Genomic DNA, 23,665 nt, shown 5'->3' on the forward strand with positions numbered 1-23,665 from the left:
TCTGCCAGTGAGATCCTTTATGCATGCCCGGAATCTCTGCACCACTGCACGCTGCACTCGAGGTGGCTGCGGGGGGGACGAGACTGTCGATCACCTCCTTCTGGAGTGTGCCTATGCGCAGGCAGTCTGGAGGGGGATGCAGTGGTATTTGTCGAGGTTTGTCCCAAGCAGCTCCATGATGCGGGACTCCGTGCTCTACGGGCAGTTTCCCAGGACACACACCGAGACCAACATCAACTGTGCCTGGAGGACCATCAATGCGGTGAAAGACGCTCTTTGGTCTGCCCGCAACTTGCTGGTCTGCCAGCTGAAAGAACTGACCCCGACTGAGTGTTGCAGACTGGCGCACTCCAAGGTCCAGGACTACGTGCTGAGAGACGCGCTAAAGCTTGGGGCAGCCGCCGCCAAGGCGTGGTGGGGAAAGACCATGGTATGAAACCCCTTGTCCAGAGTAGAAAAAAGGGCCCTATCTGGTAACTGGGCCCAGCTGGCGCCTTCCCCAGCTGGTCAGGGGGCCAACTGGGACTGTGTGGGGTGACGACCGCCGGGGTATTTTCTTTGTTTTGTTTTTTTTTCTTCTTTGTTTGTTTTTTTTCCTTTAGTTGGTGTACGTACCCCCTGGGTAACCCGGAGCGGCTTGCATGACTGGGTAGGTGTAAAAATATGTTTTATTTTTTGTAAATCTTATGAATAAAGTATTTTTTTTCAAATAAAAAAAGTGACGAAACGTCTGAAAACTAACCTTCCAGCTGAGCGAGCAAACTCACATCCAGAAACTCAACCTGAGCTACAAATCTTCTCAAAACTCGCTAATATGGAGGGGTGTTGGACTGACTGGATTGTAAAACAGTGTTAGCATGGACTTATGTTGCTGAATGGATTCTCAGTGTGTTCTGTAATTACTTCCAAGAGTGAAAAGTTATTGTGTAACTACAGCACACTACTAGCAGGCTAGAAACAATTAATTTAGTTTGTCTTCGCCATAACCATAAATACCTAATGTGGATAAAATAACAAACATATTTATCATATAACAAGTTGTAGAGTTGAACAAGCTTGACACCTTGTTATCTCAGATTCTCCAGCATTGGCAGTCCCCACGATCTTTGAATCAAACATATTTATTTCCTATATTACTGCACCATCAGTTATTAGCTATCTGCAGGGAGAAATCACTCCTTTAATTGTGAGTATTACGAATGAGACCAATCTTTTAGCCAGTCGAATAACGGGTCAGTAAAATAAAACAAAGAACTGCGGACGCTGGAGACCTGAAACAAAAAGAAAAAATTCTGGAGAAAGTCAGCAGCAACCGCCTTTAAGACTAGACTTCTGCCAGAATGAAAAACAGGTCAACGTTATCAAACCTACACCCTCCCTGGATTCGTCTATCCTTCAATAAACAGTTTAATCCGAATTTGGGAACAGCTGGGAAGAAGGTGTAAGTGTTACTGACAGATAGCAGCCTGAGGAGTGCACTTCATTCAATGTGAACACAGTGGCGGCTGAGGGAGAGGCAGCGGATTGGCAGGAGGACCACGGCGACTTCCGGTCCTCCAGCTCTTCCTATTGGTCATGAAGGCGAGGCTGCTGCAGTGTGTGGGACATCGGTGGCGGAGGAAAGAGGTCCGGCGCTGAGGCCATTGGGATTCTGGAGGACCTGTAACTACGGCGCCAGCCCCGCCCCCCAGCGTCGTGCACTTGCGCAGTTCCTGCCGTTGGTGTTGGTGCTGAGAGGAGCGCCAAAAGCCGGAGCAGGAGAGAGGAGGTAGGCCTGACCCAGCCCGGCCCTGCCCTGCCTTAGTGCAGGAGAGAGAAGGATAAGGGGAACGAGTCAAGGGTTAACTGTTTGTGAGGTGGGGTGACGAGATGAGGGGGTGGGGGTGGTGTGGTGATGAGATAGAGGGGGCAAGAAGGTGCGACACAGCTGCATCCTAGTGACAGGACTGTCCCTGATAGCATTATCCCTGTGTCCATTCATCTGTCCGCACAGAATGTGGCCAATCAGCACATCGAACTTGTATTTTAATTTTCAGCACCCAGATCAATTAATCCCACTACCCCCCCCAACTCGATTATTTCCCCTCCAATACATGTCCAGTCCCCTTTTGAAAGCCCCTCTTGATTTTGTTTTTCCATCCATGACGTCCATTAGGGTTTGGCAACAAATTCTGAGATTGCTAGTGAAGCCCTCAACACTGAAAGAATAAAAATAAACGCACATTGATACTTATACCTAGCAATAGAGCAGGGAGGAATAGTTAGAGTCATGGAGTAATACAGCATGGAAACAGGTCCTTTGGCCCAAACTGCTCCATGCTGACCATTGTGTCCACTCAGCTAGTTCCATTTGCCTGAACTTGGTCCCCATTCTCTTCTAACCCCTTCCATCCATGTACCTATCCAAATGTTTTTTAAAATGTTGTTATTGTACCTGCCTCAACCATTTTCTTTGGCAGCCAATTTCATATAAGTACCATTCTCTGCATGAAGAAGTTGCCCCTCCGATCCTTAAATCTTTCCTCTCTCACCTTACTCAATGCCATCTAGTTTAAAATTCCTTATTCTTGGGAAAAACATATTCATCCTATCTATGCTCCTCGTGATTTTATGTACCTCAATAAGGTCACCCCTCATTCTCCTACATTCCAAGGAATAAAGTCCTATCCGGCCAACCTTACCCTATAACTCAGGCCTGCTTGTCTAGCACCATCCTCATAAATCATTTTTGCACACTTTCCAGTTTAACTATGTCTTTCCTACAACAGGGTGACCAAAACTGTGCTTAATACTTTACAATGAATTGTCATTTCCCAGAGAAGAGTGCTTGGAATGGAGGATTTACAGCTCTGACGGAACAAGAGAAAATTTGTTCTGCGCAGACTGCCATTTTCTGTTCTGAATTTCTATCCTGTACCCATCATTGACTCTTGTAAACTCTTTTCCCAGGGTTATAGAAGAGGAGGATTAAAGAGAAGAAACTTGAAACAAATCTGACATCAAAATCTAATATAGCCATTAAGTTCATCAGGACCTGAATATCATCCGCCTTTAAGTATAGAGAAAAGAGTGTGTGTTTGTTCTGTCTGCAGTAAAAAGATTACAGACCTCAGTAAGACTGGAAAAGCACTGATATACAAGTCCAAAATATGGTGTTCTAGTGCATTGCATGTGGAAAGAGCTTTAACTAGTTACCCAACCTGGAAAAAGGGACCATTTACAGTGGGAGACGTTGTACATGGGTGTCTGGGCAAAACTCCAGCTGTTCACCTGCACCACGCCATTGAGCCATGGAGAAACCATGGAAATGTAGAGACTGCGGGAAAGGATTCCGCTCACCATCTGAGCTGGAAACCCACCGACGTGTTCACAATGGGGAGAAGCCATTCGTCTGTACTGAGTGTGGAAAGCAATTCACTCAGTCATCCCATTTACTGTTACACCAGCGAGTCCACACTGGAGAGAGGCCATTCTCCTGCTCAGAGTGTGGGAATGGATTCAGTGATTCATCCACCCTGAGGAAGCACCAGCGAGTCCACACTGGGGAACGGCCGTTCACCTGCTCCATGTGTGGCAAGGGATTCACTCAGTCCTCTAGCCTCCTGAGACACCATTTCAGTCACACGAATGAGAGACCTTTCAAATGTGATAACTGTGGGAATGGCTTTAAAAGTTCTCAGGTACTGATGGTCCACCAGCGCATCCACACTGGTGAGAGACCATTCAGCTGCTCTTACTGTGGCAAGAGGTTCAGAAAGTCATCCAACCTGCTGGCACACCAGCGAGTTCACACTGGGGAGAGGCCATTCATCTGCTCAGTGTGTGAGAAGGGATTCACCCGGGCATCTCACCTGCAGACACACCAGCGAGTTCACACTGGGGAAAGACCATTTACTTGCTCTCTGTGTGGAAAGGGATTCACTCAGTCATCCAGCCTACAGACACACCAGCGCGTTCACAAATGATTACAGGAGTTGGATTCTGTTGTTATTGCTGCTGCTAATCACATCCTGGACTGATCCATGTTCTCTGTTTGGAGAAGTGGAAGGGTTAGAGGGTTTCTTTCTGCTCGACTGGCTGACCTCAGGATATTGTTTCCAGTGGACTGATGCTGTTTGACTTGGGAGTGTCCATTTGCACTGAAATCATCCAGAAAAGCTGTGAATGTGTTCTAAGCTGTGTTTGTTTTCCTGCCACACCAGGTAGATGTGAAAAAAATAATCTGTCTCTATTACTCGGCAGCACATGGTCAGACCAGTTGACTTAATTGTTCCATTTCAGTGCTTATGCTGCACATAAGCCACACCCATCCCTCCTCCTCTTCCTCTATCAGTATATGGTAATATTTCTCTCTCTGTCTGTCTCTCTCCCCTGTAAGACATTTCTCTTAAATATTTTCAACAACTCACCTTTGTAGTTAGCTCCACATTTTCACCACTCAGTTATGAAAGATGCTTCTTGAGAAATCTCTATTAGATCATTGCTCTAGAGTGTATGAAGAATCGACTAAAGATTTTAGATAGTTTAAGTGAATGGGCAAAAAACTCAGGCGATCTGTAATATGGAAAAATGGGAACTTGTACATTCTGATGAGAAGAATAGAAAAACAGCATTAGTTAAATGAGGAGAGATTGCAGAACTAAGGAACAGAGGGCCTGGGTATCCCAGTACATGAGTCGCAAAACTGCACTGTGCCGATGCAGCAAATGATTAGGAAGCAAATGGAACGTTGCTGCTTATTGCAAGGACAATAGAATGTAAAGTACCGAAAGTTTGCTACAGTTGTAAAGGGATTGATGAAACCACGTCAGGAATATTGTCAGTTTGGTCTCCTTATTTAAGTTGGGTTACAAATGTGTTAAACTAGCTCTGAGAAGATTTACTGAGCAGATTCCTGGCACAGAGAATGTTATTTTATGACAACAGGTTGGACAGACTGGGCTGTACCTACTGGAGTTTAGAAAAGAGGTAACTTTATTTAAAAGACCCTGAAGGGACTTGAATGTGATTGCTGAAAAGATGTTTCCCTGAGGAGGCGAGAACTAGGGATCAAAGTTCAAAAATGACCCTTCCATTTAACATGACGATGAGAATTATGTTTTTCTGAGGATCAGGACTCTAAAAGCCTCTTCCCCCTGACAGCATCGAAGGCGGGGTCATTGGATATTTTTAAGGTGGTGTCAGATTATTGACGAAGATGGGAGTCAGAGTTTATTAGGTGTCTGCAGGAATGCATGATTGAGCCACAGTCAGATCAGCCACGATGTTATTGAATGGCAGAGCAGGCTGAAGGGTCTGAGAGGCCTACTCCTCCTAATTCATAAAAACAAAAAAGAAAACTGTAGATGCTGGAGAAAGGGCTCTGGACCTGAAACATTAACACTCTTTCTCTTCACGGATACTGCCAGACCTGCTGTGTTTTCCCAGCAATTTATGTTTCCTCCTAATTGATGTGTGTTTGTTTTCTAGCCGTGTTAGCCACCCTCACTGCGTCCTCAGAAAATTCAATCACTGATCAGATATGACTTCCCTTATCACATCCATATTGACTGTCCTTTAATCCATGCCTTTTTAAATGGCAACTTTTACTGACAGAGTAATAAGGTTTGAGAGAGACCCTACTTTATAGGATTCTATTAGCAGACTTAAGTGCTAAATACCTAGGAGTCAAAAGTAGTAAGAAAAGTGCTAGTTAGAAATTAATTAGTTAATTGTACAATGGGGTATTTGAGGCTTTTGTGGTGCTGTGGTAGTGCCCCTACCTCTGGACCAGTGTCTGGATTCAAGTCCCAGCTGAACCAGAGATGTCATAACATGCGTGAACAGGTTAATTAAACATTTCCAATAATTATTTTAAAGGACCCTGTATCCCAGGGGTAGTGCTCCCACCTCATCCCACCTCATCCAGAAAGTTCTGGTTCAAGTCCTACTTGTGCCAGAACATATGAGTAATTGATTAAAATTATTAAAATGTATATGAAGGAGAGCAAGTCAGAAGGAGTGCAGAGTTTTATGATTATGTAAGTAGAAATAAAACTGTGACCTAACAACTATATGTCTGGACTATATCTAACCATTAACCTCTGATATATATCACTACTTTGTGAACTGAGAGAAACATAGTGAGGAGGAGAGAGACAGAGACCCCAGTCTCTCAGAGGCTAAAGGCAGATAATCAAATTGAGTCCAGAAACACGTTTATTAACAGTGAATGCTGTTAACAGACTCAGTTGAGTCAATTAAGGGTCAGAATAGCTGTCACAGTAACCAGGTATCACTTAGGTCTGCTTAACGCAGCCTGGAGTGGATTGGATAAGAGAGATCACTCTAAAAATGGTGGTTAGAGAAGGTGACTTACAGCAGTCACTGAGGTGTAGAAAGTGGTCAGCACCCTCGCAGGAAGAGGGGAAAGCAATCGACTAGAGTAACAAGGAAAGGAACAGCGAGAACTTGTGTTTCTTTATCATTATCCAATCCCCAGTATGTTCCAAAGCACCAGTGAAGCATGAACTCTAATGGGCATCTTATGGAAAGACAGCAAGTAATTTGCAGACAGCAAGATCCCTCAAACAGCACAGTGAGAACAAAAGTGCAGGTTAACTTGTTATTCCAAAGGCAGCACTAGACTCCCTCAGTATTGCACTTGAGTCGGCCTAGATAGTGGATCAAATGTACGGAGTGGGACTTGAACCTACAAGTTTTGATTCAGGAGCAAAGCGCTGACCACATCCATAACTAGCACTTTGGTTTTGACCAGCCAAGAGTTGTTTTCAATGTGTATCTTCTGAGTGACTAAACTAGTGTCTGAAATCAAGAGGACTTGTATCTAACTATCCATATAAAAGTTAGTTTGCATTTCAACTGTGATGTGGTATGGTTTAACAAAGACATGGTAAAGAGCTGAAGTGGTGATTGTGTGAGGACAGACCAGCTCAGCATAATGTGACTGGCTGTTTCCAGTCCAGGCTGATTGTGATCACATGGAATCAGACAGAGCTCCACGCTCCCTGCACTGGAACAAGAGAATGTAACAGACCGAACAGTCCAGTAAACTAATCTACTGCACAGTTACCCAGCACAAACTCAGACTGAATATTGTGCGAACAAGAAAGTCACTCAAGGTTGAGTCTAGACTGGAATCCATTCTGACCAGTGATGATGCGCGATCGAGTGTAATATTTTAGGTTGAGCGACTTTGGTTTATGGGCTTCTGCAAATTTGTTTTGCCTTTGTTTAGAGTGATGCTAGTAAAAGGAGGTTATCAATAATACTGATGTGAATGTTGGAGAGATTATTGAAAGTATTTGCCATGCTTAAAAGGTTGTCTAGTGGTTTGAAGCTGGCCTCACTTTCCTCTTAGTCATTCATTCTAATTTGTTTGCTGCAAAGAACATTGATTTAAAGTTGGAAACCAAGAGATATTTAAGATATTTAAGATGGAGAATAAGGAGTCGATGGGTGCGGAGAGGGGGAGAATGGGAAGGGTGATTACAGTCTGGGAGAGTGTAGAGCAAGTATCTGTGGGGAGGGAGAATGCTCAAAGGGGGTCTGCGGCGGTGATGAGTACAGAAAGAGGCAGAGTAATCCCCTCCGACCCCTGTAGCATTGGGACTTGGGAGCAATTCCCTAGCATAGGTGAACCCTCACAGTCCTATGATCTGGCCAAGGCTGGACCACACTCCCCAGTTGACCAGCTCCATTGCCTGGAAGCTAGGCCAGCTGCAGGTATCTGGTACTGTGGTGGAGGAGTCTGTGGAGATAAAGGTCAGCCTCTTGCAGTCTCTGAGCTGTCAACACAGGCTGATCCCATGGGAGTGCTCACGTGCCAGTTTCTGGGGAATAATCATGCCATTACTGAAAGAGCAGACTGTTTGAAGAGTGAATGGGCTCCTAATCCACTCCAAGACCCCATTCCTCTGAGATCAGAAGCTAAGACCCAGAGAATATTCTGCAAGCAGCCGGGTAGTAACTTGTGTTTCCACAGCACCTTCTTGAGACAATGGTTACCAGTCAGACACTCTGGGTCAGAGCCGGGGAGGCATTTCCCCCCTTGTTCCTCTGCCTGCGACCTGAACAATAGTGTTGACCCCAGCCTAAAACAGCAAAAGGCTGACACTGTGGATGGCCAAATCATTAGCCTGCTCCAGCGGATAAGTGTGGAGGACTCAGCGCCGCCTTTCAATATAGAGATGGAAGCAGAGGAGGTGAGACTGAGAACCTACCAGAACTGGCCGGCTGATATCCCGATCCAACCACAGCAACTGGCCCATGCTGGCTTCTTCTACACTGGTAAGGCTCAATACTTCTTTGGTGTTCGTGATGGTGGATGGGCAGATACAGAGAAGGACTGCAATACTAAACAGCAAAGTGCAGAAAACGGTTAGTGATTTTGCAGAATTAAAGTGTAATTAACAGATGAACCTAGATATCTGTGTAGCCTCCAGCTCCACACAGTGTTATCTGACTCCAGCATCTGCAGTTTTGACTGCCCTAGATTTTAATAGAAAAGATCTTTTCCCCCCACTTGTGAGACGTGGGTGGGCCAGCACTTATTGCCTATCATTAGTAGTCTCCAAGAAGCAGGTGGTGATCTGCCTCGAAACCGCTGTGCTGTTAGGGGAAAACATTCCAGGAATTTGACCCAGTGATGCTGAAGGAACAGCGATATATTTCCAAATCAGTATGCTGAGTGGATTGGAGAGGAATTTATGCGTGGTGGTGTTCCCATGTATCTGTATAAGGATACGCACTTTGGCTGTGGGGTTACTGGTGAGAAGAAAAGCTGTAGAGTGCAGGAAAATATCAGTAAACTGGTCAGGAAGACAGAGAAGTGTCAAATGGAATTCAGCCTGAAAAAATGTAAAGTAATGCATTTGGAGTGGTCAGTCACGGCAAAGGGAGACAAGTGGGAGAAAACGAGGTGTAACAGTTCAGAGGGACTTTGAAATGTATCCTTGTTGATAACAGGTGGATGAGCTGGTTAAGATGAAACTGGATGCTTTCTCCCATCAGCCAAGGCACACCATTAAAGCAGGGAATTAATGCTGATTAGTGATCCTGCATATAGTTCAGGTTCCACATTACAAGAAGATGTGATTGTGTTAGAGAAGGTACAGAGGAAATTTTGGAGGATGTTGCCAGGCATAGAGAAATTTTAGCCAAGAGTGAAAATGGGATGGGCTGAGGTTATTTTCTTTGGTACAAAGGAAGCTAGTGGACATTTAATTGAGGTGTATTATAGTGGGCCTGGACAGTTTTCTCCTCTCCACTCTTAACAGGTCAATACCTGTGGAACGTAGATTTAAGGAACCAAAACAGAACATTTTGGAAAGCTTCAACAGCTCTGCAGCAGCTGTAGTGAGAAATCACAGTTGATGTTTTGGGTCCAGTGACCCTCCCTCAGAATGGTTCTGAAGAAGGGTCATTGGACCTGAAACGTTAACTCTATATTTCTCACCATGGATGCTGCTAGACCTGTTGAACCTTTCCAGCAATTTCTTTTTTGTTTCTGATTTCTGGCATCAGCAGTGCTTTTCGTTTTTATAGTTTTAAGGTAGTTAACAGAAGCTTAGAGGAGAGTTAATAAAGAACTTTTGGGAGTCTGAAAGTCACTGCCTGAAAAGGTAGTAGAGATAACCACGAACTCCATAGTTAAACATTTCAATGTGCTTTGAAGTGCTAGAATTTATAGGACCACAGACCAAGAGAATTGGACTCAGCTGGAAAGCTGTTCTGTTGATCAACATGAATACAATGGGATGAATGTCCTCCTGTGCCACACATTTTCAATGTTGGCATGGAGAGATGGTGACATGTGACTATCACTTTGAGTAATCCAGAGGCCCAGACTCATGCATTTAACACAGTATTAAATAATACATTTGTGATCAAAATAAAGCCCCTGGGATTAAAAGGGACGGTAGCAGAATGGATTTGCAATTGACCAAGGGATTGAAAGCAAAAGGGTATAAGTGAGTGGCGGCTGTAATGAGTGAGTCATTGCTAGGGCCAATGATCTTTGATCTATAATATTAACCTAGACTTGGGTAGGTAAGATTTGCAGATGAACAGGTTTGAGAAACATAGTAAGCAGTGAAAAGAAAAGGAAAACACATAAAAGGCAAGATGTAATGCAAATAAATTTAAAGTGATGGAATTTGATGAGAAGAATAAGCAGCAGCATAATAAACTTTTAAATAGTCTATCATGAGATGTGGTGTCACTGGCAAGGGTAGCATGTGTTGTCCATTCTTAATTGCCCTTCACCTGAGCAGCTTGCTAGGCCATTTCAGGGGGTAGATAAGAGTCAATCACATGTAGGCCAGACCAGATAAAGATAGCAGATTTTCTTTCCCAGAGGGTCTTAGAGAACCAGATGGACTTTGACCCAAGAAAATTTGTTTCATAAGATTAGCTTTCAATTTCAGATTCATTAATTGAATTGAAATGGATAGAGCAGGTCAGGAATGGATGTTGCAGGTTCCAGGGTTTAGATCTTTCATTAAGGTCAGGGAAGGTGGTAAAAGAGGGGGAGGTGTGGCTTTGTTAGTCAAGGACAGTATAACAGTGGCTGAAAGAACTTTGGATGAGGACTTGTCTACTGAGGTGGAATAGGCTGAGGTCAGAAACAGGAGAGGAGAGGTGACACTGCTGGGAGTTTTTTATAGGTCTCCGCAAAGTTCCAGGGATGTGGAAGAGAGGATCGGCAAAACTATTCTGGGCAGGAGTGAAAAGAACAGGGTGGTCATTATGGGAGACTTTAACTTCCCTAACATTGACTGGAAATGCTATAACTCTAGTACGTCGGATAGATCAGTTTTTGTCCAATGTGTGCAAGAGGGTTTCCTGACTCGGTATGTCGAAGGGCCGACGAGGGGAGGCCACACTGGATCTGGTACTTGGTAGTGAACCAGGCCAGGTGTTTGATTTAGTGATAGGTGAGCACTTTGGAGAAAGTGACCATAATTCCGTTATGTTTACTTTAGCAATGGAAAGGGATAGGAACATGCCACAGGGCAAGAGTTATAGATGGGGGAAGGGAAATTATAGTGCGATTAGGCAAGACTTAGGAGGCATAGAATGGGTGAGCAAAATGCAGGGGATGGGGACAATCGAAATGTGGAGCTGGTTTAAAGAACAAATATTGCATGTCCTTGATAGGTATGTACCTGTCAGGCAGGGAGGAAGCGATAAGGTAAGGGAACCATGGTTTACTAAAGAAATTGAATCTCTTGTTAAGCAGAAGAGGGAGGCTTATGTGACGATGAGACAAGATGGTTCAGGTGAGGCGATGGAGAGTTACAGATGAGCAAGGAAGGATTTAAAGAAAGAGTTAAGAAGAGCAAGGAGGGGACATGAGCTGACATTCGCAGGTAGAATAAAGGAGAACCCTAAAGCTTTCTAAAGGTATGAGAGGAAGAAGAGGATGATTAGGGTAGGAATAGGGCTAGTCAAGGACAGAAGTGGGAAGTTGTGTGTGGACCCTGTAGAGATTGGAGAGGTGCTAAATGATTATTTCTCATCTGCTTTCATTGAGGAACAGGGGAATATTGTAGAGGAGATGACTGAGTTATGGGCTACTAGAATTGAAAGGATTAAGATTAGTAAGGAGGAGGTGTTATCAATTCTAGAAGGTGTGAAGGTAGATAAATCCCCTGGGCCAAGTGGGATTTTTCCGAAGATTGTCTGGGAAGCTAGGGAGGAGGTGGCCGAGCCTTTGGCCTTGATCTTTGAGACCTCACTGTCTACAGGTTTAGTACCAGAGGACTGGAGGATTGCAAATGTTGTGCCCTTGTTCAAGAAGGGCAGTTGGGATGACCCAGGTAGTTATAGACCTGTGAACCTTACATCTGTTGTAGGAAAAATTTTGGAAAGGATTATAAGAGATACGATTTATAATCATCTAGCAAGCAACAATTTAATTGGAGATAGTCAGCATGGATTCGTCAAGGGCAGGTTGTGTCTCACAAAGCTCATTGAGTTTTTTGAGAAGGTGACCAAGCATTGGATGAGGGAAGGGCAGTTGACGTGGTGTACATGGACTTCAGTAAAGCCTTTGATAAGGTTCCACATGGTAGGCTATTGGAGAAAATACAAAGGCACAGGGATTGAGGGAGATTAGCTGTAAGAAAGCAACGAGTGCTGGTTGATGGAAAATATTAAGCCTGGAGTCCGGTTACTAGTGGTGTGCCTCAAGGATCTGTTTTGGGACCACTGCTGTTTGTCATTTTTATCAATGACTTGGACGCAGGCATTGGTGGATGGGTCAGTAAGTTTGCAGATGTCACTAAAGTCAGTGGAGTGGTGGACAGTGTGGAAGAATGTTGCAGGTTACAGGGAGACTTGGATAAACTGCAGAATTGGGCCGAAAGGTGGCAAATGGAATTTAATACGGATAAATGTGAGGTGATTCACTTTGGGAGGAATAATAGGAAGGCAGAACACTGGGTCAATGGAAAGATTCTTGGTAGTGTGGATGTGCAGAGGGATCTTGGTGTCCATGTACATAGATCCCTGAAAGTTGTCACCCAGGTTGATAGTGTTGTTAAGAAGGCTTACGGTGTGTTCAGTTTTACTGGTAGAGGGATTGAGTTCCGAAGTCATAATGTCATACTGCAACTGTACAAAACGCTAGTGTGGCCTCATTTGGAATATTGCATGCGGTTCTGGTTTCCCTATTAAAGGAAGAATGTGGAAGCATTGGAAAAGGTGCAGAGAAGATTTACCAGGATGTTGCCTGGTCTCGAGCGCAGACTCTATGAAGAAAGGCTGAGGGACTTGGGTCTGTTCTCATTGGAGAGAAGGAAGCTAAGAGGGGATTTAATAGAGACATACAAGATGATCAGAGGATTAGATAGGGTGGACAGTGAGAGTCTTTTTCCGAGGATGATGACTTCAGCTTGTACAAGGGGGCATAGCTACAAATTGAGGGGAGGTAGATTTAAGACAGATGTCGGAGGCAGGTTCTTTGCTTAGAGAGTGGTAAGGGTGTGGAACACCCTGCCTGCCAATGTAGTTAACTCAGCCACATTAGGGGCATTTAAACAGTCCTTGGATAAACATATGGATAATGATGGGATAGTGTGGGGGGTGTGGCTTAGATTAGTTCACAGGTCGGCGCAACATCGAGGGCCGAAGGACCTGTTCTGCGCTGTATTGTTCTGTGTTCTAAATATCACCACTCGCTGTTGAGATTCAAACCTGTGCCCCCAGTGCAATCCCCTCAGGATTACTAGTTCAGTGATACTGCTGCTTTGCTACCGTTGTCCCTACTCTGGTGTCCGCACTTTATGGAAGATACTACAGCCATAGAGAAGAGACCGAAGAGATTTATTGGAATGGTACAGGGATGAGGCCATTTGCTTATGTGGAGGCACTGGAGATGTTGAGGGAGATTTAAGGGTGGACTTCAAATTTTTCACTGTTTTGAGAGGAAGAAGTTGTTTTCATCAGCAGAAGGCAGTACAGTGGCTCAATGGTTAGTGCTGCCTCCTCACAGCGCCAGGAATCCGGGTTCAATTCCACCCTCTGGCAACTGTGCAAACTCCACGCAGGTAACCTCCCTGTGTCTGTGTGGGTTTCCTCCCACAGTCCAAAGGTGTGCAGGTTAGGTGGTTTGGCCATAGGAAATTGCCCATAGTGTGTCTGGGCATGTGTAGGTTAGTGGATTAGCCATAGGCAATGCAAGGTTACAGCAATGGGATTGGGGATGGGGGGGGTGTGCGGGTCATCTGGATGGGATGATCTTTGGAGGGTTAACGTGGACTGGATGGGCTGAATGGTCTGCTTCCACACTCTAGGGATTCTATGATGAAGGGTGTGTAACCAGAGGTGACATAAAGAAAGATTTTCTAATACATTTAGTTGTTGTAATCTGAATCGCCACATTAAAGGGCAGTGGAAACAATCTAATAATTAAATGCAGGGGAAGATACTGCAAGCCAGTAGGGAAAGAGCAGGCAAATGGCACTAAATAGATTGCTACCAAATCTGGTACAGATGTAGCAACAAAAAAATGACAACAGGCACTGGATGAATGGCTTCTTTCTGTGCTCTCTCATTCAATGAGAACATTCACCTATCCTCGTCCCTTGCACATTCCAATGCTTTCAGTCTCATCTATGTCTCCAACCTAATGTTCAATATCTAATAATGACTCTCTTAATCACTGACTCTGGTGGTAAATCCTACAACGTCACAACCGTGTGAAGAAAATCCTCCTGCTGTCGCTATTAAATCCCTAACATTTCATCTTATGCAGTACTGAGGGAATGCTGCACTCTCTGAGATTGTGTCTTTCAAATGAGATATTAAACAGCCCCTGCTGCCCTCACAGGGGTATAAATGTCCCACCAGGATCTATTTGAAGAGTAGGGGTGTTGTCCACAGTGTCCTGGTCAATATTTATCCCCTAAGCAGTTAACTTGATCATTACATCAGATACGTGAGGGTTTGCTGTGTGTGTATTAACTCCCATATTTCCCACATTACCACAATGGAACACTTTGTATTTCACTTCGAGGATGTGAAAAATGTGCTATTTGGTTTGAGCTTTTATTTTCTATTGAGGCTTCAGCAGTAATTTCTGGGCTGCAGTTCTGAAATCCTTTGTTTGAATTTGGTTTAAGTTGTAAGGCAGAGTGAAACATTTACTAGGACACTCAATCAATTATAAACAGACCATCAGCTGGCCTTATTTACTGGAACATCCTATACTTACGCATTATTGTGAATGAGTCATGTTGAAAACATTTTACAGGAAATATACATGGAGTTGTTAAATTGAATACAGGTGCCAGCTGGAGGTGATTGTGATAAGGACTCAGTACATGGGAACAGAAAAGGAAAATCGGAGGCAGACAGATGGTTGGGGAGGGGGTAGGTTAGTGCTAGAATCACGTGCAACTTGTTACAATTTAAATGGAAGTGCTCCCCAATAATGGTGCCGCAGTGTTCTGCAAGCCGTCCCAAAATGAATCCGATCCCAGTCGGACCACCAAAGTGATCGGTTTGCTTGATCGACAGCCATTCGAACCAAACACACATCACAGCAGGTTTCTCCTTCATCAGAAAGTAACACACTTAACTTTAACGAATGGCAGACAAAAGAGAGGATTACCTACCAGAACTTCAGGGGGCAGATGCTGGGGAAGGTGAAAGCTCTGAAGATGGATAAGTCACTGGAACCAGATGGCCTACACCCCAGAATGTGGAGGAGATAGCTGAGGAGATTGTGGAGGTATTGGTGGTGATCCTTCAGGAATCACTGGAGTCAAGGAGGGCCCCAGAGGACTTGGAAAATGTCTAATGTAATACCCATGTTTGAGATGGGAATGAGGCAGAACACAGGAAATTATGGGTCAGCCTGACCTCAGTTGTTGGTAAAATTTGAAAATTCATTGTTCAGGATGAGATTGTATGGTATTTGGAAGTGCATGGGGCTTCATCATGGGTAGGTACTGCCTAACAAATCTGCTTGAAGTCTTTGAGGAAGAATCGAGCAAGTTATATCACATCCACTAGCTTATCTTTGTCTATCTGGATTTCAAGAAGACCTTTGACAAGATGCCGCATGGGAGGCTGTGAAAGAGCCCACAGTGTTAGGGGTAAGGATTGATTGAGGAATGGCTGACTGGCAGAAGGCAGAGTGAGAGGATAAAGGGATCATTTTCAGGATGCCAGCAGGTGACTAGTAGAGTCCACAGGGGTTGGTGTTGGGACTACAGCTATTTACGTTATACATTAACAATCTGGACAAAGCAACTGAGGGCTGTGTTGCTCAGTTTACAGATGACACAAAGGTAGGTGAAGGGAGAGGTAGTGTGGAGGTTGCAGAAGGACTTGGACAAACTAATGGCAAAGCAGTAGATGGAATACAACGTGGGAAAGTGTGAGATTACGCATTTTGGCAGGAAAAATAGAGGCATGAGCTATTTTCTAAATGGGGAAAGCCTTCAGAAATGTGAAGCACAAAGGGACTTGGGAGTCCTAGTTCAGGATTCCTTTAAGGTTAACATGCAGGTTCAGTTGGCATTCAGGAAAGCAAATGCAATGTTAGCATTTGTTTCAAGAGGGCTAGAATACAAAAGCAGTGCTGTACTGCTGAGCCTGTATCAGGCACCGGTCAGACTGCATTTGGAATATTGTGAGCCTTGGTGGCCTTGGAGGGGGACTAGAGGAGGTTTACAAAAGTGATCCTGGGCATGAATAGCTTGTCATATAAAGAGCTGTTGAGGACTCTGGTCTGTACTCGATGGAGTTTAGAAGGATGATGAGGGATTTGATTGAAACTTACAGAATACTGAGAGGCCTGGATAGAGTGGACATGGAAAAAATATTTCCACTCATAGGAGAGACTAGGACCCTAGAGTGAAAGGATGACCCTTTAGAACTGAGTTGGGGAAGAATCTCCACAGCTAGAAGTCGGTGAATCTGTGGAACTCATTGCCACGGGGAGTTGTGGAGGCCAAGTCATTGAGTGAGTTTAAGTCAGAGACATATAGGTTCTTGATTGGTAAAGGGAAAGCAAATGTTATGGGTTGAAGGCAGAAGAATCAAATTGAGAAATGTTTCAGCCATGATCAAATGGCAGAGCAGAGTCGACATACTGAATGGCCTAATTATCCCCCTGTATCTTATGGTCTTATTACTCATCTATTATTATGCAACTAGTGGCCCTTCAGAAATGCCAAATACACATATTAAGACAGAGCTTGGGTTATGGGTGAGGTTGTTAACTTGCTCGGTTGGTTGGTTGGTTCTCATTCAGATGTTTCGTCGCCATGCTAGGTGACATCATCAGTGAGGCCTCCGATGAAGCGATGTTCTTCTACTCCACTTAGAATTTATACTGTCTGAAACCGTTCCCTAAACATGCAGAACCAATGTGGTTTACAAAGCACCATACAACGACTGCCACAAACATTATGTCGGACAGACAGGAAGGAAACTAGCCATCAGAATACACAAACATCAGCCAGCGGCAAAATGACATGACAAACTCTCCTTAAGGTCAGTACACAGACAATGAAGGCCATCAGTTTAACTGGGACAAGGTAGCCACAGTAGCCCAGACCAAACAGACGTGCATGGGAATTCCTAGAGGTATGGTTCTTCACCCTTAATGCAATCAACAAACACATAGAATCAGACCCCAAATACAAACCCATACAGATCAAAATCGGAAATGACAGTACCCACCATATTGGACCAGACAGTATAAATTCCAAGCGGAATAGAATAATGTCACTTCTTTGGAGGTCTCACTGATGGTGTTACCTAGCATGGTGATGAAATGTCTGGAGGAGAACGAAACCAGCTTGGCGAGCAAATCAACAATCTTTCCCCTTCGCTGCTTCAAAAAGCAAACATTGCCTTGTGCAGCACCTGGTTTTCACTTGCAAAACACTCCTGTTGTTTCAATTTATAATCCCAAAACATAAAAGTATGTGGTCTCTCTGTAGCAGTTGAGACAAGTTGTGCCAGAAGCAGACACACTTTGACATGCACACATATAGTTCCTGATGTACCACATGTGCGCACACGTCCTGACAGGCACACACACCTTAATATGTGTTTGTGCGCGTGCGCACATCCTAACTTAGGTGTATACGCCAACACATGTGGACATAACCTGAGATGCACATGTCAGTGCTCCAATACATCTTCTCACATTCATCCACAAATACCCTGACATGTTCAGGTGATCCTGACACATGCACAGACTTAGGCATAAACATGCTGACATATACAAGACCAAACAACATAGATTTACCAGCGCAAAAATAATTCTCAAAAATAAAATAAAGAACTGTGGATGTTGGAAATCTGAAACAAAAACAAATAGTTGGAGAAACTCAGCAGGTTTGGCAGCATGTGTGGGAAGGAAGCACAGTTCATGTTTCCAGTGTGTCAGTGTTTCACTGACTCTCCAGTTCTGATGAAGAGTCACTAGGATCACAAGTCTGCTAACTGGAGCTCATTAATTCTGCTTCCTTCCCATGGAAGCTACCAGACCTGCTGAGTTTTTCCAGGTTTTTGTTTCCATTTCAAAAAGAATGTTCTCCCTGATGCATACCCACCCATGCTGTCTGAATCCCTCTTTCTCTCTGGAGGAAATTCTTTCTTTCTTTCTGTCTTCTATCACAGCTATGTTTGGTTACATAATCCAACTTTAATGGGTAAAGTGCCACACCTTAGAGGAGGCAATGGCCTAGTGGTATTAATACTAGACTGTTAATTCAGTGACCCAGATGACATTCTGGGAACCTGGGTTCTAATCCCACCACAACAGCTGGTGGAATTTGAATTGAATAAATATCAGGAGCTAAGAATCTAATGATGACCGTGAATCCCTTGTCCATTGTCAGGAAAACCCATCTGGTTCACTAATGTCCTTTTAGGGAAGGAAATTGCCATCCTTACCTGGTCTGGTCTACATGTGACTCCAGACCCACAGCAATGTGGTTAACTCTGAATTACCCTGTGAGAAATTAGGGATGGGCAAGAAATACTGCTTAGCCAGCGACATCGTCATCCCATTAATACATAAAGGAAAAAGAAAGAAACATCCCTTCCTTTACCCCACGTCCTCTTCAAACTATGTTCCAAGTTTACCCTTAGCAGGTGGACAGGGTCACATGGCAGGACAACAGTTCAGTCTTATACGTGATTCGCCCTGAGGTTGAATAGCTGAGAGTCAGTCACTGCCTGAAGAATGGTCACACCTGGGAGGGACATTGCTCTGATCTGGCTGAGGTGAAAGTGGGATGTGCAGTGGTGTGAATGGAGGTTTTGGCTTTACATTGTCTGGGTCCCAGTGATGGTCAGATGGACTTTGCTGATGTGAGTTGCAGTGTTTGGTATTTCTAGCATGGCTGTCACCCTAGAGATCAGGCTCATCATTAAACCACGCAAGTTACTTTCTGGAGATTTCCTGCTTGACAGGTCACCGTGACAATGTGAAATGTTTTCACTGCGATGGAGAACTCCGAAACTGGGAGCTGGGAGATAATCCATGGATGGAGCATGCAAAATGGTTTCCACGGTACTGACTACCAACAGATAAATGGCGTGTGGCAGATTGTGTTTTTGAGGTGTGACCCTCCTTGTTACCTGTGTTGTGCCTGTTTGTGTTTTGGGCCTAAGAGGCCACGGAATGTTTGAGGCCTGTGTGAGAGGTCTAGTTGATGTGGTGGGACCTATACAAGACCATTAACTGAAGCTGAAGCCCATGGAACTGAAGGCAAATTGCTGATATGATTTAGAGATTCTTGGAGCATTGGAGATGGGTATTCTAATTGGCAGTTCTGAGGAAGGGTTACTGGACCCGAAATGTTAACCCTGTTTTCTCCTTCACAGATGCTACCAGACCTGCTGAGCTTTTCCAGCAACACTGTTTTTATTCTAATTGGCAGGAGAGGTGAATCAGCATAATCTGTTGGGCCTCAACAATTCACCACAATAAAATGCCGGCCTTTTAACCTCAAACTAGAACAGAAGAGGGTCATGTTTCCACTGTCCCAAGGCTTATAGACCACATTGGAGTATTGTGAGCAGAATGGAAACATAAAGACAGAAGGAAATTCGGTGAATTGGAGTCAAATCAGACACAGAAAGAGAAATAAAAGTGTCTTATAGTTTTCCCCTCTCCCCATGATGTCTTGGGCACTTATTCATGGTGATGACAGTGTATTCTGCTGGGGAGTGGGGCCCATTATTCAAAGCACTAACCCATGCACCTGTAATTGGGAAGAAGCCCCCCTGTGCCCCTGCCCTGAAACCCCTGATACTGGCACTGCTGAGCCAATCTTTTTGAGCCAGACTTTTTGCCTGCAGTGTCCGAATCACGGGAACATCCACCAGTGACCTGACAAGTGTCTGGCTCATAATTCATCTGTTTTCCCCAAAAGTCTAATGTGGGTCTCTCAGTGGCTCTGCAACTAGTAGCTGAGACCCCATCACCTTCATTAAATTCCTCCCAATGAGAGGGAAAGAAAGATTGGATTAAGGGAGAGCAACATGAAAGAAAAGTTTTAAAAAAAGAAAGAATCTTATTCACATTTGTGGCAGACATTGACTATCTGCAACACATAGATCATTCCCTTTCTGGGTTGACCACTAAAGTAAGGACAGAAATCTCAGTTTAAGTTACTTAGTCTGGTAATCATCAGCCCTAACTTACTGCAACAAGTTTAATGGCAAAATTATGCACAAAACAGTGATATTGTGAAGGATTGATGGGCATATCTTGTTTTGGAGAGTAAAAGTAGATTCAAACAAACCACCAGACTCTGTAAGAGAGAGAATCACAGCTCTGTATATATCACTTCATTACACAAGAGGTTGGACAATTGATTATTTGAAAGTTCTGTTAAACTCACTTTAAACTTGGCAGCACATTTTGCACCAATAATTCTCTTCAGTGCATTTGGATCTCCAGATGCCTCTGTTCCCCTTTAGAAGGATGAGCCAGCAGGGCACTGACACTACCTAGCACTGAGACACCTAGCAGGCTTTGTAATCCATGCTGATATTAGGATTGGAGACCGATTCTAATCAAGAAACTTAGCTGTGCAGCTCTCGATGTTGAATAGCCTGATGCAGTTGCACACTCACCGTGAGGCAAAACTCCACACTGAAGTCGTAGAGTGAAAGCCAAAGAAATCACTGTGCCGTGTTCACACGGGGAGCAGCCATTGAAATCTTTGCTTAGTGGAGTAATGCTTTTCCATGATTCTCCCTGACAAGATCAGTTTGCCCTGCTGTTAGAATCTATACAGTATGGAAGTAAGCCATTCGGTGCATCGAGTCTATGCTGACCCTCCAAAGATCAGCCATTCCAGTCCCAACCCCTAACCCTATCCCTGTAAACCTGCATTCCCCATGGTTAATCCTAACCTGCACATCCCTGACACTGTGGGCAATTTAGCATAGCCAATCCACACTAACTTGCACACCTTTGAATTGTGGGAGGAAACCCACACAGACAACATGCAAACTCCACACCTGAGGGTGGAATCAAACCTGGGTCCCCGGCTGTGTGAGGCAGCAGTGCTCACCACGGAGGTACTGTACTGCCTGGGCCTTCCCCCATTCCTTCTCTCCTTTCAATAGGTCATCTAGGGAATGCAGGTTAAGCCTCAAATATCCTACCTTGTTCATAAAATTTATAAAGATACGTTTCACTTCATAGTTGAGATTACGTAAAGCACAAAATGTTTCAGAATTTTCTGTTACTCACTACGTTTACAATTAATTTGCGAAATTTATTGTACAGTGGTGAGGAGGAACTGTCAGACTACGACCTTTACAGTGACTGCCCTATAAATGTCAGTGTGTCCCACAGCATGTGGCCCTCCAATCTCGGAATGTGGCGGTCTATATTCGCAATGAGATGTCAGTCAACCTGCACGAGCGATCTGGCCTTGATCGATGTGGAAGAGAAGCTGGACCAGGTGCTGAATATCAGCTATGTGATGGTGCAGATTGACATCTGGGGCAAAGTGCCAACCCTGACACAGGTGCATATCTGTCCAGTTGGCATTAACTGGTCTGCAGGGTTTCACACTCTCACTCTGACAGACCCAGGCGCTCCAAGCAGGAAGACGCTGTGGGTGGCTTCACTTTATTTTAACCAACGTGAAAGGAATTGACGTTAACAGTGGAGCGATTCAGCCCCCCCTAGAGGAACTGGACTTCGCGGCTATGTCTGGCTGGTTTATGATCAACCTCGGATGCTGATGTGATGACCAGCATTTTACCAACTGTTCAAGTGATAAATGTGGAATGTTCAAACCAGCTTTCTGCAAGAAGTACAATTTGGGTACCCCAGACACTGCAGCATGCTACCAAGCTAACTACATTCTTAAAACTGTGTGATCAGTTGTTGAGGAAGTAATAAGGTGTAAATTCCTAATGATACTTTGTTTCTCCTTGACAAAATAAAAACCACACTCTGCTATCGACGGCTCCTTGAGCTGGAAAAGCAATGTGTATTGGGCAGACCCAAGACCACCTTTCACCAGAATAATGGGTCACCAGGTACAGTTAACGTGTGTCTCTGTGTCCTGGAGCTGCCTGCGATGAAACTTCTAAAGCAATCCTGCCCCCCCTCCATAACAGTACATTTCACAAGGACATGGATCACCGGATTCTTCCCCATCACAGCCAACCCAACAGCTATGTGCAGGTGGTAGTGCGGATCGCTGGACACGTAGGAAGGATCGAAATGTGAGGGCCCTTCTCACCACCAGCCAAACCAGGTGTTGCTGCTTGTTTCAAAGCTCCGGTGAAATGGTGTCATCCCAAATACCTTTGACCACCACCACCACATCTTTCTTGCAATTTGTACATCATCTTCATTTTTAATCTCCAGATAGAACGAAATGTGACCACCCCAGTGTGGGAATAATGTGTGGACCAGACTGTGCCAAATCCAGTTACACTGAGACCCTCAAGGACCAGGTTCCTAGCTGCAGTGCCACTTTCACTTACCCATGGCCATGCACTGCTTCCAGCTCTTCATGCGTGACCAATTCCTCAACATCTTCGGTATTCTAGCCTGAGGATAAATTGGATCGGTTGGCCAGATTCCTAAAGGATGTGGTCTCACATTTGCCTTGAGTTACTGTGGCACCTGAGACTGAGACACTTCCCAGTCCTTGCTCTGACACTGAGCTCAAAGAGAAGACCGTGATGGTATCCATGTCGAGACAGACCTTGTACTGAATGCCTCCACTACCTGGGATTGATACACCACTTTGTGCCCACATGCTGCATGAACAAGGCAGAAGGTTGAGGACAGCCCTGCCTAACTCCAGATTATTGGAAACCTGTTGACTATATCTGCATTTCTGATTTTGTCTGGAGCAGTTGGATCCAGTTGCTTTCATAAAATTCCATTTCGGAGAAGGTATCATCCCGTGGTGTGCAGTGTCCTGGGAAAATCTCTCTCCTGGCCCCAGCCGATGAGGTAGTTGTCCCTCCCCTTATCTCTCACGCATCCCCATGTCTCAGGGATATGATCGTCTATGAGACCTCTTCCTGTCAGATACAGTACTGACCTGGACATGGTGGGACATTGACTACCGGCCTGCAGTGCTCCAGCAGTGAGCTAAAGTGGAGCCAAATGTCATCTGTGTTTTTTTCTTTCCCCAACTACATTTCACAAACGATGCTCAGGGCTACATGTTAGTGAGTCCCAGCTGAACGCATTAATGATCCGATGACAGGACTTTCCAGCTTTGGCCAGGATGTTCCCAGTTTGGACTAAATGTCCCCCTCTCCTGACAAATTGCTCAAAATAGCTCACAGGACCCTGTCTGCAGCTTTTTCCCAGTCTGTGTGAAGCATTTTGGAGATTCCTGACAGTCTTCCATCTTTTCACACAGCATTGGGATCTTTCTCTCCTCCTTGTTCCAGTTACTATCCAACAAGACCCTGCAATTACTGCTTACACCTGCAATTCGAGTCAATGTTGAATGCTGGGACACTCCCACATACACAGGGAACCTCTCACTGGCACCCAGAGCAGCTACCCGAGCTAGTTGTGTCTCTGTGTAGGACACCTTTCTCCTGCCCACATCAGTTCCTCCTTCAGTGTTCCCAATTGGCCATTCCAGTTGAATGTTCTACTCAGCCATTGGAGGATTCTATGGAGAAGGGC

The 23,665-nt window shown here is 44.7% G+C and overlaps 2 protein-coding genes and 1 pseudogene across 3 annotated transcripts in view; all 3 read left to right on the forward strand.

The window, feature by feature from the left end:
* Positions 1–1,661: 1,661 nt before the first annotated feature.
* Positions 1,662–6,051, forward strand: LOC125463667 (zinc finger protein 239-like). Its single transcript, XM_048555234.2, has 2 exons — positions 1,662–1,768; positions 2,950–6,051. The coding sequence occupies exon 2, from the start codon at positions 3,291–3,293 to the stop codon at positions 3,963–3,965; it is 675 nt and encodes a 224-aa protein (XP_048411191.1). The 5' UTR covers positions 1,662–1,768; positions 2,950–3,290; the 3' UTR covers positions 3,966–6,051.
* Positions 6,052–6,976: 925 nt separating this feature from the next.
* The window catches only part of LOC125463666 (baculoviral IAP repeat-containing protein 7-like), a 49,765-nt gene continuing 33,076 nt past the window's right edge, over positions 6,977–23,665 (forward strand). For both annotated transcript variants that reach the window (XM_048555232.2, XM_048555233.2), the window contains exons 1-2: positions 6,977–8,289; positions 18,946–19,045. In XM_048555232.2, the coding sequence (XP_048411189.1) occupies positions 7,437–8,289; positions 18,946–19,045 (953 nt within the window). In that variant the 5' untranslated portion in view covers positions 6,977–7,436. The remainder of the gene's footprint in view (positions 8,290–18,945; positions 19,046–23,665) is intronic.
* Positions 19,103–22,968, forward strand: LOC132210878 (phosphatidylethanolamine-binding protein 1-like; annotated as a pseudogene).

This window comes from Stegostoma tigrinum, chromosome 22 (assembly GCF_030684315.1).
Source record: "Stegostoma tigrinum isolate sSteTig4 chromosome 22, sSteTig4.hap1, whole genome shotgun sequence".
Lineage (NCBI taxonomy): Eukaryota > Metazoa > Chordata > Chondrichthyes > Orectolobiformes > Stegostomatidae > Stegostoma > Stegostoma tigrinum.